At 43.9% G+C, this 15611-nt stretch overlaps 1 protein-coding gene across 2 annotated transcripts in view; it reads left to right on the top strand.

The window, feature by feature from the left end:
* Positions 1-15611, top strand: part of LOC140740831 (meckelin-like) — a 182096-nt gene that overhangs the window by 104727 nt on the left and 61758 nt on the right. For both annotated transcript variants that reach the window (XM_073070373.1, XM_073070372.1), the window contains exons 13-17: positions 775-883; positions 2699-2792; positions 4913-4969; positions 11254-11352; positions 13103-13201. In XM_073070373.1, coding sequence (XP_072926474.1) covers positions 775-883; positions 2699-2792; positions 4913-4969; positions 11254-11352; positions 13103-13201 — 458 coding nt within the window. The remainder of the gene's footprint in view (positions 1-774; positions 884-2698; positions 2793-4912; positions 4970-11253; positions 11353-13102; positions 13202-15611) is intronic.

Here is a 15611-nt window from a genome sequence, read left to right as displayed (position 1 = left end):
ACATAGGAGCAGAATTAGGCCATCCAGCCCATCGAGTCTGCTCCACCATTTGATTATGGCTGATTTATTATCCTTCTCAACACTGTTCTCCTGCCTTTCCCTTATAATCTTTGACACCTTTACTAAACAAGGACGTATCAACCTCCACTTTAAATATACCCAGTAACTTGGCTGTAAGAGTAGAGTGCTGTGAAAAAGTCTTCGGCACATATATCTAGCTCAGGTGCCTAAGAATTTTGCACAGTACTGTATTTGTCAGCGTGGAGTGGAGAATGAGTGTAAATTTGGCGGGAGCGAGGGATGTTGGGAATGACAAGGGTGGAGTGCCGTGGAAGGGGTGAGGGAAAGGTGGCAGAGAGGAAGTACCAGGGGTGGGAGGTGACACGGGAATAGACACACCTAGCCCTGAGACACCAGGCAAGGTCAGTTGGTTCCATAGAAACAGTTTATTGATCATTATAGAATGTCTCTCTGGTGCTTCCTGCTTCCTCCTCTCTCCCTTCCCCTTTACTCAATCATGATTCCCCTCTCCCTGCCCCCCTTCCCTCTCTCAGTCCACAATAGAGACCCATATCAGAATCAGGTTTACATTACTCACATAAGTCACGAAATTTGTTTTTTTTCCCAGTAGCACAGTGTAACACATAAAATTACTACAGTACTGTGCAAAAGTCTCCGGTTCCCTAGCTATATATATGTCTAAGGTCTTTGCAAAGTACCGTATCTAAAAGTTTTGAGGCGGAGTTCACTAAATACAATGCTTTCTGTTGGCAGGAGCTGGAGCGCTGAGGAGGTTTTTTTTGGTTGATGGGCTGACAGGGAGAAGGGGTAGTCTCAGTAACCCACCGAGCTCGGTCACCTACGCTGAAGACCTCGTTCTAAGGTGAGAGGATAACCTGTAGAGGACCCTTCAATATTGGAATGCACACTTTGCCACAAACTACGTTTCTCCTATTCAGTCAGAAACCCAAGAATTTGTCTATTCCCAAGTTGTACTTGCTCAAGTACAACACTTTTGCTTTTCTGTCCTGTCATTGGATGGGATTACTGGACAGACACAGTTGTTGTTCCTTTCCGCGTCTTGTGGCGCATTGGGTGGCAACCTTGGCATTTCTTTAGTATTTTGTCTGTTTTTATGAGGCTGAGTTGCTCGCTCAATGCATGACCCAGCACGAATGGAAAGCGTGCAAGGAGCCAGCTGGATTCAAACCCGGCACTACTCACCTTGAAGTCTGGTGTGGGGGTCACTACACCACCAGCCGGCAATGGAATTGCAGGCTGGATTCCTGGAACACACAATGATGCAGCTATAGAGCTACTGGTTCCAGCAACCAGGGCCTATCCTAACCTTGGGTGCTGCCTTTGACAAAGTTGTACCTTCTTACAGTGATCATGTATTCCCTTCTATTTTTGTATTTCTATATTTTGCTGTGAACGCATGAAAGAAAGTAAATATCAGGCTAGTATTCGGTGACATGTTCAGAGATAGTCATCATTCGGAAGAGTTGCTTCATTTAGTAATGTGATCTTGTTCCCTTCCCAATCCCTCTGCATTATTACTACTGAGTGGAAAATTGGAGAATTGAAGAACAATTTTCATTGTTCTGGTCAGTGATAAATTGGAATTTTTATTGTTGCCCCGTGGATGTTTGTTGAACTCAGACCAGGGTCTGATAAACTACAGTGCTGTGCAAAACTCTTAGGTACACGTATATAGCTGTGGTGCCTAAGACTGTTGCACAGTACTGTAGTGATTTTATGTATTGTACTGTACTGCTGGCACAAAAAAAACAAATTTCATGACATATGTGAGTGATGATAAACCTGATTCATATTTGGTTTCTGTTGAGGACTAAGAGTTTTAATTTTTTAAAATTTCTTCATTATGGGATGTGGGCGTCGAGAGCTAAGCTAGCATTTATTGCCCATCTCTAATTGCCCTTGAGAAGGTGGTGATGAGCTGCCTTCTTGAATAGCTGCAGTCCCTGAAGTGTAGGTACACCCACAGTGCTGTTAGGGAGGGAATTCCATGATTTTGACCCAGTGACAATGAAGGAACAGCGATATCTTTACAAGTCAGGACGGGGAGTGACTTGGAGAGGGATTTCCAAGTGGTGCTGTTCCCAGGTATCTGCTGTTCTCGTCCTTCTAGATGGTGGTGGTCGTGGGTCTGAAAGGTGCTGCCTTGGGAACTTTGGTGTGTTGTTGCACTGCAACTTGTAGATAGTATACACACTGTTGCAACTCCTGAAAAGGGGGCAGGGAGAGGGGTATCATGGTTGGGAAAGGAAAAAGGGAGAAGATGGGGTGGGAGCAGGAAGCAACAGAGAGTAATTCTGTAGTGATCAATAAACCAATTGTTCAGAATCAGATGACGTTGACTGGTGTCTCAATGCTGGGAGTCTGCATCTGTGCCACTCCCTGCCCCTGGCACTCCTTGTTTGCCACATATGTCAATGAAGGTTCTCAGTCACCCAGGTCATTGTATATTAAGCAGTAATAAATAAAAGTAACTGGACTTCCCATGTTGTCGAGAAGATGTTTCGCAACTGAAGAAGCCTCTTGGATGAGTGACGAAACATCTTCAGGACAGCACAGCAAGTTCAGTTGCCTTGATTTACTACTGCTTGATACTCTGTGCTACAGGTTGAACCTGCCAGGTTGCTGTGGTGAAACGCAATCCTTTTTCTCAATCCAGGGCCTACCTACCAATTAACAACCCGACCAGTGAGCCACCCTTTTTGCTGACTATACAATATGCTCAAGCACAAGATCTTCAAGCACAGAGACAGGTAAGATCTCCTTTTCTGATATGGGGGAAGGATCTCTGATCAAACAGTTGTTGAAAGGTCAAATTTAATGTCAGAGAAATATATACAATATACGTCCTGAAATGCTTTTTCTTCACAAACACCAAAAAGGTCTGTTGGGGTTATATACTGTACCCAGTGTTCCTGTTGTGACCTCCTGTATATCGGCGAGTCCTGATGTAGATTGGGAGACTGTTTCGCCGAGCACCTACGCTCCAATGCCAAAAGAGGATCTCCCAGTGACACTTTGCCCCAAAGTGCATCACCACATTAGCTTAATTTATTTCTATCTGCCATTTCTTAACCAACTTTCCCTTTGGTCTAAATCCTGTTTTAATTTTAGATAATCTTCTGCACTGTTTAGCAGCACTCATTTTGGTGTCATCTGCAATCTTACCGACCATGCCAGCTACATTCTCATCCAAATTGTTGATAAATATGACAAACAACAGGGGATCCAGCAAGGAGTCCCGTGGCACACAGCAGGCCACAAATCTGAAAAACCTCCACCACTGTCATCCCTTCATGACTACTAAGCCATTTTTATATCAAATTGGCTGACTACCCTGCATTAATTATGCTTTAACCTTCTGGCCCAGCCTACCATGTGAAACTTGACGATCACCTTGTGGGTCCATGTAAATGATACCTACTTTTCCACCTTTATCAATCCTCCTGGCCACCTTTTCTGAAAACTGAATCTCATTCACGAGTCAAGATGACCCATGCTGACTATCCCTAGTCAGTCCTTGTCTTTTCACCTGCAGGTAGATCCTGTCTCTTGGAATACCCACTGGTAACCTCCCCCCCCCCACCCCCACACTTGGAATACCCACTGGTAACCTCCCCCCCACCCCCACACTGATGTTAGGCTGATTTGGCCCCTAGTTCCCTGGCTTGTCTCTGCAGTCCTTGTAAAGGTGCATCTTTAGCCCTTCTCCATTTTTCCATATAGCATGAGAAACTATGACTATGAGGCTTATCCCACCAGATGCCAGATATGTAGTTCTCTGCTTAATCCTTATATGGCTGTAGTATCCTTTACAGACTTTACAACCCAGTTATTTGCCTGTCTCCTAAGTTTATCTAGCTTCTTTTTAAGTCGTAATAGTAGTAGTGGTAGTAGTCATTGTAATAGTAGTAGTAGTGCGATCACTCAAGTTGAGTATGATGTTCTCCTAAGGGGTTATTCCCTTTATAGAGAATGCTTGGGTGTGACTGGTGTGTAGGCAGTCATCACATAGTTCTTGACCGATTGGGGTTAGGGTCCAGTGCAAGACAACTGGGAGCCTTCCTCTGCCTTCACTGCCCTTGGGATGTGTCATCAGCTTACGCCAGCTCCACCGTTAAGGCCTTGGTTGGATTGCTTTTTGTCTGGAACCTTCCCCCTTAATCTTACTGCTATGGGTGAACCTATCAGGAGCTGAGCTCTAGGTGGCATCCAGGAACTCAAGGCCTCTCCACCACAACAAGATGGCGATCCTCAGGGAAGCCCTCTTAAATACATTAGGCCCCTCAGTCGCTCTGTTCCACTCTCTAAAGCAGTGGAGAGAAGTGGGGATGAAGGTTGTGCTGCCTTTCCAGTGGGGTCTTAACTCATCCAAGTCATATCCTCACCTCTCAGTGAGATAAACTAGGCACCACGGTAGCGTAACAGTTCGTGCGACACTTACCGCTCTGGTCGTCAGCGTTTAGTGTTCAATTCCAGCGCCATCAGCAAGGCGTCTCTGTAGTCCCTATGGAACGTGTGGGTGTTCTCCGGATTCCACCCATACTCCAGAGGTGTATCGGGTAGGTGAATTGATCATTATAAATTGTCCCGTGCTTAGGTTAGACGTGGCGTGGTTCGAAGGGCTGGAAGCGCTATTATTGGTAAACAAAATAGAAATAAATAAATAAATAGACTGATTCAAACAAATCTGAAAATAATTCAAATGTGCTGACAGAGAACTCCTGAGGCAAAGTAGCTCTTTAGCAAAGGAGCCATCCTTGACAATTGGTGTTTGGAAAGAATTGCCTCTGGAATGGACGTTGCCTTGGTTACATAATTAGAACTGAGAAGGGCCCTCACTGATTATTTATTGCTTTTCCTCTCCTCCCAGCTGACATTTGCTGTTCAGTATGAAATGAACCAGGCTGCACGCAAGAGAGATACAGATGTAAGTAGAAAGAGCAAATCACATTATAACCTTGTCCTGTCTATTAACAATATTGAAAAATAATTGGAATATCTTCCAGCCTATAAAATTACTCCATTTCTCATCAGTTGCATCACTTGTTCATGTTAGTGGTATAAATCATTTGAAAATTTATTTTGAAACTCATTTAGTCGTGATTGGTTTTGGTGTCTCTTTTAACTAGCAGAACTTGCATGACACAAAGCAGCAGAGACATTATTGTGATTTCTGTTTCTTTTTTGGTTCAGGAGATTTTTGCCTCAGTGGCAAGATTAATATTTATTATTTGTCCCTCAGTGACCTTGAATGAGTGATGGATTTGTTTTACTGGGCAATGAGTTGCAGTACTACAGGCCTGGACTACCGATTAGGCCAGAGTGCATAAAAACAGCAGCTTGCCTTTCCTGAAAGACATCAGTAAACCAGATGGGTTTTTTCCAACGTTCCTACAGTTTGGTGCCCACCTTTCCAATCTCACTTTCATGTTATCTTTCACAACAGCTTTTTCGTGTAGAACTATGAATTAAGTTTAAATTCTCCCACTGATGCTAGGGACTTGAGCACATCTCTGGTCTATGAGCCCAAAACCTCTGGGTTCTGACTTTGCACAGTTTAAACCCTACACAGAGGAGATTCTGCTGATGCTGGAAATCTTGAGGAACACGCACAAAGTTTTGGAGGAACCCAGCTAGTCGGGCAGCTTCTTGGAGAGGAAATAAAGAGTTGACATTTCAGGCTGAGAGCAAGACTGATAAAGGGTCTCGGCCTGAAATGTCAGCTGTTTATTCCTCCCCCTTAGCTGCTACCTGACTTCCTGAGTTCCATGAATTTAGGTGTGCTCCTCATAGCTTAAACCCTGATAGGTCAAACTGAAAGCCCTATCGAAAAGAGCAACATAAGCTCTTTCATCATGTAGCAACTCACTGGAAAACGGAATGATGTCAGCAGATTAAACAAATCCCTATGATATATGCACACACAAGTTTTGGGGTTTCATGAAGCTTAAAATTTGTTAACACAGACATACAGTGTTGCTCCAAGGGACAGCTTTGCCTCCAGGAACTGTAATGTGGGGCTGATTTTATGCACATAATTGCTCTATAACCATCCTCCACTTAGTGCTTTCTGCTGGGTAAATCTGACGTCTGTTTAAATATAATATTTATACCAAACATGACCATTGTCAATTGGATCTAACCCAAATTTGAATACTTGCTCTATCCTGACTATTGGCACTTGAAGGAAAGTGGGATCGATGATTTGTTATGTTACGTGTACATTGTTCTTGGTCAAGAACAGAGAACAGAGGACAAATTCAGTAATACTAAACAGATCATTCTGGCCTGGATAAGACCTTAAGACTTAGGAGAAGAATTAGGCCATTTGGCCCATTGAGTCTGTTCTGCCATTCCATCATGGCTGATTTATTATCCACCTGAACCCCAATCAACTTTCACTTTAAATATACCCAGTGGTTCGGCCTTGAATTCTGTGGCAATGAATTCCACAGATTCACCACCCTCTGACTAAACAAATTCCTCCTCATAAATCTTGATAAAGTACGGAGCAAGTTCTGCACAGCACAGCCTGACTCAAGCCAAAATATTTTAGAAGAAGCACACATTTGTGTCTCATCAGCCAAGGGTCAGGTAGCCAGGAACAGGGTTAAATCATCCTGATTTTATCTCTTTGCTGAAGTTAATATTTTTGAGTCCATAGGCTGTTTGCTGTTTAAACAGACTGCACAGAATAAACAGACCTTGCTTTGTGCTAAACAGCCAGCTCTGTTTCATTGACTAATACATTCATGTCATTAGCTACACCGGCTGGATTGGCGAATTTCTAAATGCTAACTTGATTACTTGGTCAGCCAGAAGTCTGAAATCCCACCCCACTGGGTTCAAGAAAAGCCACTTCCCTACTAACCATTCTGTTCTTGAAACAACCCACATGATCTAGTCTGCAGTGGTCACCATCTTGCTGGACAGTATTGATCAAGGGGCATGGTGGTGTGCTGATTAACAACTTGACTGTCAGTCAGAAATCACAACCACTAATTCAGTGGCATGAGTTCAATTCCCACTACAACAGCTAGGGAATTTACCGTAAATATAAATAATTAAGAAAAATTGCAATTAAAATAGTGCCTTAGTAAAGGTGACTACTGGAACTACTGGATTTTCAAGAAACTCTAAGGTTCACTAATGTCCTGTGGGGACCGAAATCTGCCATTTTGTGTGTGATCCCTGATGACTCTCAACTGCCTTATAAGTTCAGACAATTAAGGACAGGCATCATCACCATTATGTGCTGTGTTGTATGGTGTGGGCGATCATGGTCTCATGACCATGATTGTTCTTGGCAGATTTTTCTACAGAAGTGGTTTGCCATTGCCTTCGTCTGGGCAGCGTCTTTACAAGGTGGGTGACCCCAGCCATTATCGATACTCTTCAGAGATTGTCTGCCTGGCATCAGTGGTCGCACCAGCTGCTCATATGACCATCCATCACTTACTCCCATGGCTTCACATGACCCTGATTGGGGGTCGCTAAGCAGGTGCTACACCTTGCGCCAGGGTGACCTACATGCTAGCGGAGAGAAGGAGTGCCTTTCACCTTGTTGTTTCATGAATGAAATCACTGGAGAGAAGTGCTGGTAGATAATGAAGTAGTCTCTTTATTCAACAAAATGAGATATAGCAGGCATCAGGTTGAAACCCCTTTTAGAGGAAATGACCTGCTTGACCCAACACTACGTGACATTTTATGTGCTAAAGATCAAAGAAAATTTTGGGCATTCCATATCTATAATGTGTTCTTTGAACTACACACCAAAAATTCCATATTTACAATGTTTCCTTTGAACTACACACTACAATTCCATATTTACAATGTTTCCTTTGAACTACACACTACAATTCCATATTTACAATGTTTCCTTTGAACTACACACTACAATTCCATATTTACAATGTTTCCTTTGAACTACACACTACAATTCCATATTTACAATGTTTCCTTTGAACTACACACTACAATTCCATATTTACAGTGCTTCCTTTGAACTACACACTACAATTCCATATTTACAGTGCTTCCTTTGAACTACACACTACAATTCCATATTTACAATGTTTCCTTTGAACTACACACTACAATTCCATATTTACAATGTTTCCTTTGAACTACACACTACAATTCCATATTTACAATGTTTCCTTTGAACTACCTACCACCTTCATACTCCCTCCTTGGTGCCCGTACTACCGACACCCAAATACAAATAATGAATTTAAGTCAGCGTTGTCTGGTCTCCCAGTTAACTGTGGTGTCTTCCAACTAACTTGCTTCACAGTTCTTAGGAACCCATTGTTCAGAGTTGCATTTTAGATTTAATCTTCAGTGCATGTTCAGACCTGAAGGTTGGTCACTGCAGTCAATATTTGCTATATGTCCTAACTCCAAAATGCCCTAACACATCTGCTTTGGTAGAAACATATCTCCACCCTGCCATCCAAGGTTAGACAACCAATAAGTCAAGTCTGCAATCAGGTAATTAAAATGATTTCACCAGTTGCTCCAGTGATAGATATGATGTGACTTTATGGATTCCGGTATGTGGCTTGTAAAGGATCTCGGCCTGAAACGTCGATTGTTGATTCATTTCCATAGATGCTGTCTGAGCTGCTGAGTTCCTTCAGCATTTTCTGTATGTGTTGACATGTGTTATCTGCTGGATTGCATCTATTTAATAGCTTTTTCAATTGCAACCTTCCGGCTGCAAACTGACTAAAGTTCATACTGCACTGCAAAAAGGTCTTTAGGGGATGATTTCGGTTCAGAACTCTCATCCAAGTGACTATGCTGAAAGCTATCCAGTACGTGAACAATTCAACAAAATGTTGTCGATTAACTTGTAGAGTAAATAATGCTCAAGTCTCTAAAATGCCAGGTGAGGGTTTCGGCAATGTCAGTAAACAGACAGTGAAGCTAGAAGATAATGTAACCTTGAATGTTTGCTGAATGTGTGTCCAAAAGTTATCCGTTTAATATTATGTCTCTCCTTTTGTTGTTCTTGCAAACAAGTATCATTGTACGGTTTGGTCCCCCTGATACTCTGTGTCAACGAAAGGGAAGAAGGTTTGTCTTTAATGCACTTGATATTAACTAAATTTGGACAGTGAAAGGAGCTTGAATCCTACACCATTCCCAATGCAAATTACAGGGTTTTCCAACTAGATGAGATGGTTGTCTGTCATTGCATAATGGTGCAGCTGGTAGAACTGCCATCTCAGTGCGAAAGACCTAGGTTATATTGTGACCTTGGTTGTTGTCTATGTGCAGTTCGCCCACTCTCCCTGTGACATTTTTTCAATGGGTGCTCCCTCCATCCCAATGACATTTTAGAAGGTAGGTTAATTGGACACTGTAAATTGTTCCTGGTGTCTAGGTGAGTGATTGAAACCGGGGGTGGGGGGGGGGGAGAGTTAATGGGAATGCAGGGAGCATTTTTGAAAAAGGGGATTCATGAAGGATCAATATTGATGGTTAGTATGGACCTAATGGGCTGATAGGTCTGTTTCAGTGACTCTATGAATATCATGACTTTATAGAGTGAGAGTCACACAGCCCAGAAACAGGCCCTTCAGCCCAACTCATCCATGCTGACTCTGTGCCCAGCAAGCCAATCTCACCTGCCTCTGTTTGGCCCATAGTCCTCTTAACCCCTCTATCCATGTATGTATCAAGAAGGCTTTTAAGTGTTGCTAATCTGCATGTCTCAAGCACTGTTTCTGGCAGCTCATTCCAAATATACACCGCCCTTTATGTGAAGATCTGTTACTTCCATTGGCTGCCTTTGGAGTTTTAAACCACTCCTAACTTTGGAATCCAGGTCTGCTTCCCACCTTGGTTGTATGGTGGGCATAAGGTGCCCCAAAAGCTAGCCTCAAACTTTTCTGAACTTCCCATGACTCTTAACAACATTTCCTCTACTTGCTCCATCTCCATGCCTATATATGTATATGGCTTTACCCTGGTTAGCTGAATCTCAGCTGCCAGCCTTTATATAAACCCTACCCTTTAGAATTTCCTACTGTTGACATAAGGCTCACTGGTCTGCATTTATCCTGATGCTTTTTCACCTCCTTGGGCTTCCTTCTCTGCCAAAGATGCAAAATTCTCGCCACAATACTTGCTATTTGCTCCTTTGCTTCCCTTAGCTCACTGGCATAGGCCTCAACAGGCCCTGCAGATTTGTCATCCTTTTGTGCTCTGCGACACCTAAATCAGAGCGGCCTGGTCACATAGCAGTTAGCTTAACACTATTACAGCACCATTTATAAGATTGTGGTTCAATTCCTGTTGCTATCTGTAAGGAGTTTGTACATTCTGTAAGGAAGGAGCATCTATCATCAAGGACCCTCACCATCCTCGCCATACTCCCTTCTCGCAACTACCACTGAGCAGGAGGCAGAGGAGCCTTAGGTCCCACACCACCAGGTCCAGGAACAGTAATACCCTTCAACCAACAGGCTGCTGAACTGGTGTGGATGAAGGCTGGTGACATCGCAGGAACTGTTAGCCCCTAGGTCGGTGGGTCTGAGGATTGGAGTTGCAAGTCCTTGGGTCCACTGAAGAGTGGAAGTCCCAACGTGGCATGACCTGGGCAGTGGACTCTCTACGTGTATGCGTGTGTGTATGGTTGGGAGTGAGGGACAGGGCTCACTTTGCTGCTTTTGGTTTATTATGTTGCTGCTTGTGTTGTTCTGTTGAGCACTGCGGGCATGCCATGTTGATGCCGGAATGCGTGGCAACACTTGCGGGCAGCCCCCCAACACATCTTTGAGTTGTGTTGGTCGTTAATACAAACAGTGCATTTCACTGTGTTTCAAAATACATGTGATAAATATCTGAATCTGAAGAGGTAATAAAAGATGATTAATAAAAATTGGCTTTGTCGGTGATCCCTATATCTGAAAACCAAATTCAAAATTCTACACAAAAAAAGAAATTGGCCCCTTCCAAAGAGCAGCAAATAGTTGGGAACTGGCCACAGACATTTTATTGATGTGAGTAAGCGGCCGGAGACATTTTGGGAAATTGCCAAGCACTGTTTCCAGTGCTGATCAACTCCTTAAATAGTACTGATGCATTGAGATGATAATATTTAAATTAAATACAAGTTTACCGGCAATGATGTTTCACAAACTTCTCTGGAGTATTTCACTCATTCTCTCTCCCGCTGGCTGTGGTTTCCCCATGCAGATCGCTCTGGGCGTCCTAGGTTCTTTGGCTGTTTTCACTGCCATGCTGGAGACGAGCAGCTGGAGGCGGAGGAGTGGACTAGAGTTCATTGACGTTGTGGTAAGGACAGTTCAATCACTGTCTGTTGGATGAAGGCATAGGGAAACAAACAACTTGCTTACCTGTAACTCAATACTGGCACGTTATTCCACATCCATTCTCGGTGATACTCTGTACCCTGGAGTAGAGACAGTGTACCCTTTGCGGACCACCAGCCAACCCCTCTTTGCAGGCATTGCATTCCCCCTTCCTTCCACAGATACTCCAACCCCTGTGGACACACTGTACACACCCCGTGCAGTGGCACAAAAGAGTAAGTGTAGCTGAAGAAGCCCCAGATCCTTTAATATTCATTCATTCTAATGACTGAAAATTTAGATGTGGCCCCCAAGGTTAACACACATGGTGCCCTCTTCTGCAGCCGCCAGCAATGCCCACCTGTGTGTCTGCTTTGTCTTCAATCCAACATCTCATGTTCCGCTATAAAAGGAGAGAGGATGTGCAGAGGACGTTTCCAATAATGGGAGAGTCTGGAACCAGAGGGCATAGCCTCAGAAAACAAGGATGTCCCTTTAGAACAGAGACGAGGAGGAATTTCTTTAGCCAGAGTGTGGTGAATCTATGGAATTCATTGCTACAGATAGATATGGAGGCCAAGTCATTGGGTATGCTTAAGGCAAAGATTGATAGGTTCTTGATTAGTAAGGGTGTCAAAGGTTTTGAGGCGAAGACAGGAGAATAGGGTTGAGAGGAAAAACAAATCACCCATGATCAAACAACAGACTTAATGGGCCAAATGGCCTAATTCTGTTCCTACATCCTATGGTCTTACTAACTACATTCTCCAACCCCATTGCTGACTCATCATGATTCCAACAGATCATGGCCTTGGTTCCACTTTGCTTTAATCCTTTCAAGAGGAAGCTGTCTCCTACAGCAGTCACATTTATACTTGTCCAGCTCAGGCAGCTTGTTCCCATCCACAGGCGTGAGTCTCGTCTCTGGGAACAGCTCTCAGGATAGAACGGTGATAAAGTTTGATGTTAATGTGACAGTCTGACCCCGAGGCTGTAAGTGCTTGGGATTGCAGCAGGGGAGTGGAGAGCAGTAAAATCAGCCCAGCAGCCAAGGGTTCTGACCAGCTGACAGGCAGTCATCCAGCTAAATGAGTCCAGGACTGAGACAGGGCCCAGTTACGATCCAGCCGATGTGGATGCTCTTTGTTCGCATTCGCAAACATCGTAAAACTGCAGGGAAACTTCACACTGATGTTAACAGAACTTGAGGACATGAGTTATTGGGAAAGGTTGAATAGGTTAGGGCTTTATTCCGTGGAGTGCAGGAGAATGAGGAGCGATCTTATAGAAGGAGGTATTGTATACAAAATAATGAGGAGTGTAGATAGGGTGCAAGTTATATCCCCTCAGGTTGGGCGAATCTAGAACTAGGGTTCATAGGTTTAGAGTGAAAGGTGAAATATTTAAGAGGAATGTGAGTGGGGGACTTCATTCAGAGAGTGGTGCGAGTGTAGAACAAGCTGCCAGTGGAAGTGGTAGATGTGAGCCAGTTGTAACATTGAAGAGAAGTTGGATAGGTACATGGATGAAAGAGCTATGGAGGGCCATGGTCCGGCTACTGGCAGAAGGAACTGTGCAGAACAGCAGTTCAGCCGAAGGGCCTGTTCCTGTACTGAGGTGCTCTGTGACTCTCTGATCCTTTTTCAAACAATTTATCAACCATTCTTTGAACATCCCAGTTAGGTTGGCCTTGGTCAGTGTTTGGCCCTCACTGTCTGTCTCATTTTACGCAGACTATTGTGAAATATTTTGCCTACTTTGCTGGAGCCCTGTCGAACACCTTCTTCCTTGTCACGTATGGTACTGGTGTCTACTGGCTTATTGTGTACAAGGTAAGGATTCCTGTTTCATTTTGTTTTAGTAATGAAGAAAGAAGTTTCTACATTTATATAGAGCACTTCATAACTTCAGAGTATCCCAAAACACTTCACAGTAGCATAGTGTTAACGCAACACTATTACAGCTCAGGGGATCGGAATTTGGAGTTCGGTTCCAACGTCGACTGCAAAGAGTTCTTCTCCCGTGAACGTGTGGGTTTCTTCCTGTGCTCTGCTTTTCTCCCACGGTCCGAAGCTTGTCAATTAATTGGTCATTGTAAATTGTCCCGTGATTAGGCTAGGATTGAATAGGTGGGTTGGAGGCTTGGTTCCTTTGGCCAGAAGGGCTTTTTCTAGGTTGTGTCTGTAAACAAATAAGTACATAGATAGTTAGATACATACGTTGGAAACATCATCACTGTTCTAACGTGGGAAGTACAGTGGGTCAATTTGCACATGGCAGAACCTCACAAATAGCAGTTTTTAGTTTGGGATAATTATGAGGTTCAGGGATTATTAAATCTAGTAAAGCTGTGCCTGGTTTCCAGAACTCCTGTACTCTTCTCTATACAGAGTTGTTACCTCCTCCTGATAGCGTGAACAGGTCCCTAGTTTAACATCTTACTTCAGATCAGGTTTGTTCTCACTTGACATACGTCATGCATTTTGTTGCATTGTGCCAGCTGCATAGTGCAACAATAAGACCATGGAGCGGCTGATAATACAGAATCTGAGGCCACAAACCAGGCACGCCCGGGATCCTCTTCAGTTTGCGTATAAGGAGAAGGTGGGAGTGGAGGATGCTATCACGTATTTGCTGCACAAATCCCTCTCTCACCTAGATGGGGTCAGTGGTGCTGTGAGGATTACATTCCTGGACTTCTCTAGTGCCTTTAACACCATCCAGCCCAAGATCTTAAGGCACAAACTAACGGAGATGGGAGTAGACTCTCACATGGTGGATTGGATAGTGGACTACTTGACAGATAGACCTCAGTATGTGCGGTTGGGAGACTGTAGGTCTGACACGGTGGTCAGCAGCACAGGAGCGCCGCAGGGGACCATGCTCTCTCCGGTTCTGTTCACCCTGTACACATCAGACTTTCAATATAACTCGGAGTCCTGCCATGTGCAGAAGTTCGCTGATGACACAGCCATAGTGGGGTGTGTCAGGAATGGACAGGAGGAGGAGTATAGGAAACTGATACAGGACTTTGTGATATGGTGCAACTCAAACTACCTGCGTCTCAATATCACCAAGACCAAGGAGATGGTGGTGGACTTTAGGAGATCTAGGCCTCATATGGAGCCAGTGATCATTAATGGAGAATGTGTGGAGCAGGTTAAGACCTACAAGTATCTGGGAGTACAGTTAGATGAGAAGCTAGACTGGACTGCCAACACAGATGCCTTGTGCAGGAAGGCACAGAGTCGACTGTATTTCCTTAGAAGGTTGGCGTCATTCAATGTCTGTAGTGAGATGCTGAAGATGTTCTATAGGTCAGTTGTGGAGAGCGCCCTCTTCTTTGTGGTGGCGTGTTGGGGAGGCAGCATTAAGAAGAGGGACGCCTCACGTCTTAATAAGCTGGTAAGGAAGGCGGGCTCTGTCGTGGGCAAAGTACTGGAGAGTATAACATCGGTAGCTGAGCGAAGGGCGCTGAGTAGGCTACGGTCAATTATGGAAAACCCTGAACATCCTCTACATAGCACCATCCAGAGACAGAGAAGCAGTTTCAGCGACAGGTTGCTATCGATGCAATGCTCCTCAGACAGGATGAAGAGGTCAATACTCCCCAATGCCATTAGGCTTTACAATTCAACCGCCAGGAGTAAGATATGTTAAAGTGCCGGGGTTGATTGTATTTAATGTATTTAAGAAAACTACTTAAGAACTTTTTAAAAGCTATTATTAATGCTATTTGAGAGAGTGATTTAGATGCATATCATATTTTTACTGAGTTAAGTATTGTTTGTAATTAGTTTTGCTACAACAAGTGTATGGGACATTGGAAAAAATGTTGAATTTCCCCATGGGGATGAATAAAGTATCTATCTATCTATCTAGTGCACTCTATAAAAATTACTGGTATCTTACAAAAATAAATGAATAGTGTAAAAGAGGAGCAGTGGGCTAGTGTTCATGGACTGTTCAGGAGTCTAGTGGAGGGAGGAAGCTGTTCCTAAATCACTGAATGTGGGCCTCCCCTCCCCCCCACCATGGTAATAATGAGAGGAGAACATGCTCACAATGGTGAGGTTCATAGTGGTCAATGAGGCATTGTTTTTGCAGATGCCCTTGATGGTGGGCAGGGCTGTGACCGTGACGGAACTAGCGGAGTGTACAACCACCTGCACTTTGGAGCCTCCGTACCAGACGGTGATGAAGCCGGTTAGAAGGCTCGCCGTGGTACATCTGAAGGACTTT

The sequence above is a fragment of the Hemitrygon akajei genome, chromosome 17 (assembly GCF_048418815.1).
Source record: "Hemitrygon akajei chromosome 17, sHemAka1.3, whole genome shotgun sequence".
Taxonomy (NCBI): domain Eukaryota; kingdom Metazoa; phylum Chordata; class Chondrichthyes; order Myliobatiformes; family Dasyatidae; genus Hemitrygon; species Hemitrygon akajei.
This window is presented reverse-complemented; position numbering and strand designations above follow the sequence as displayed.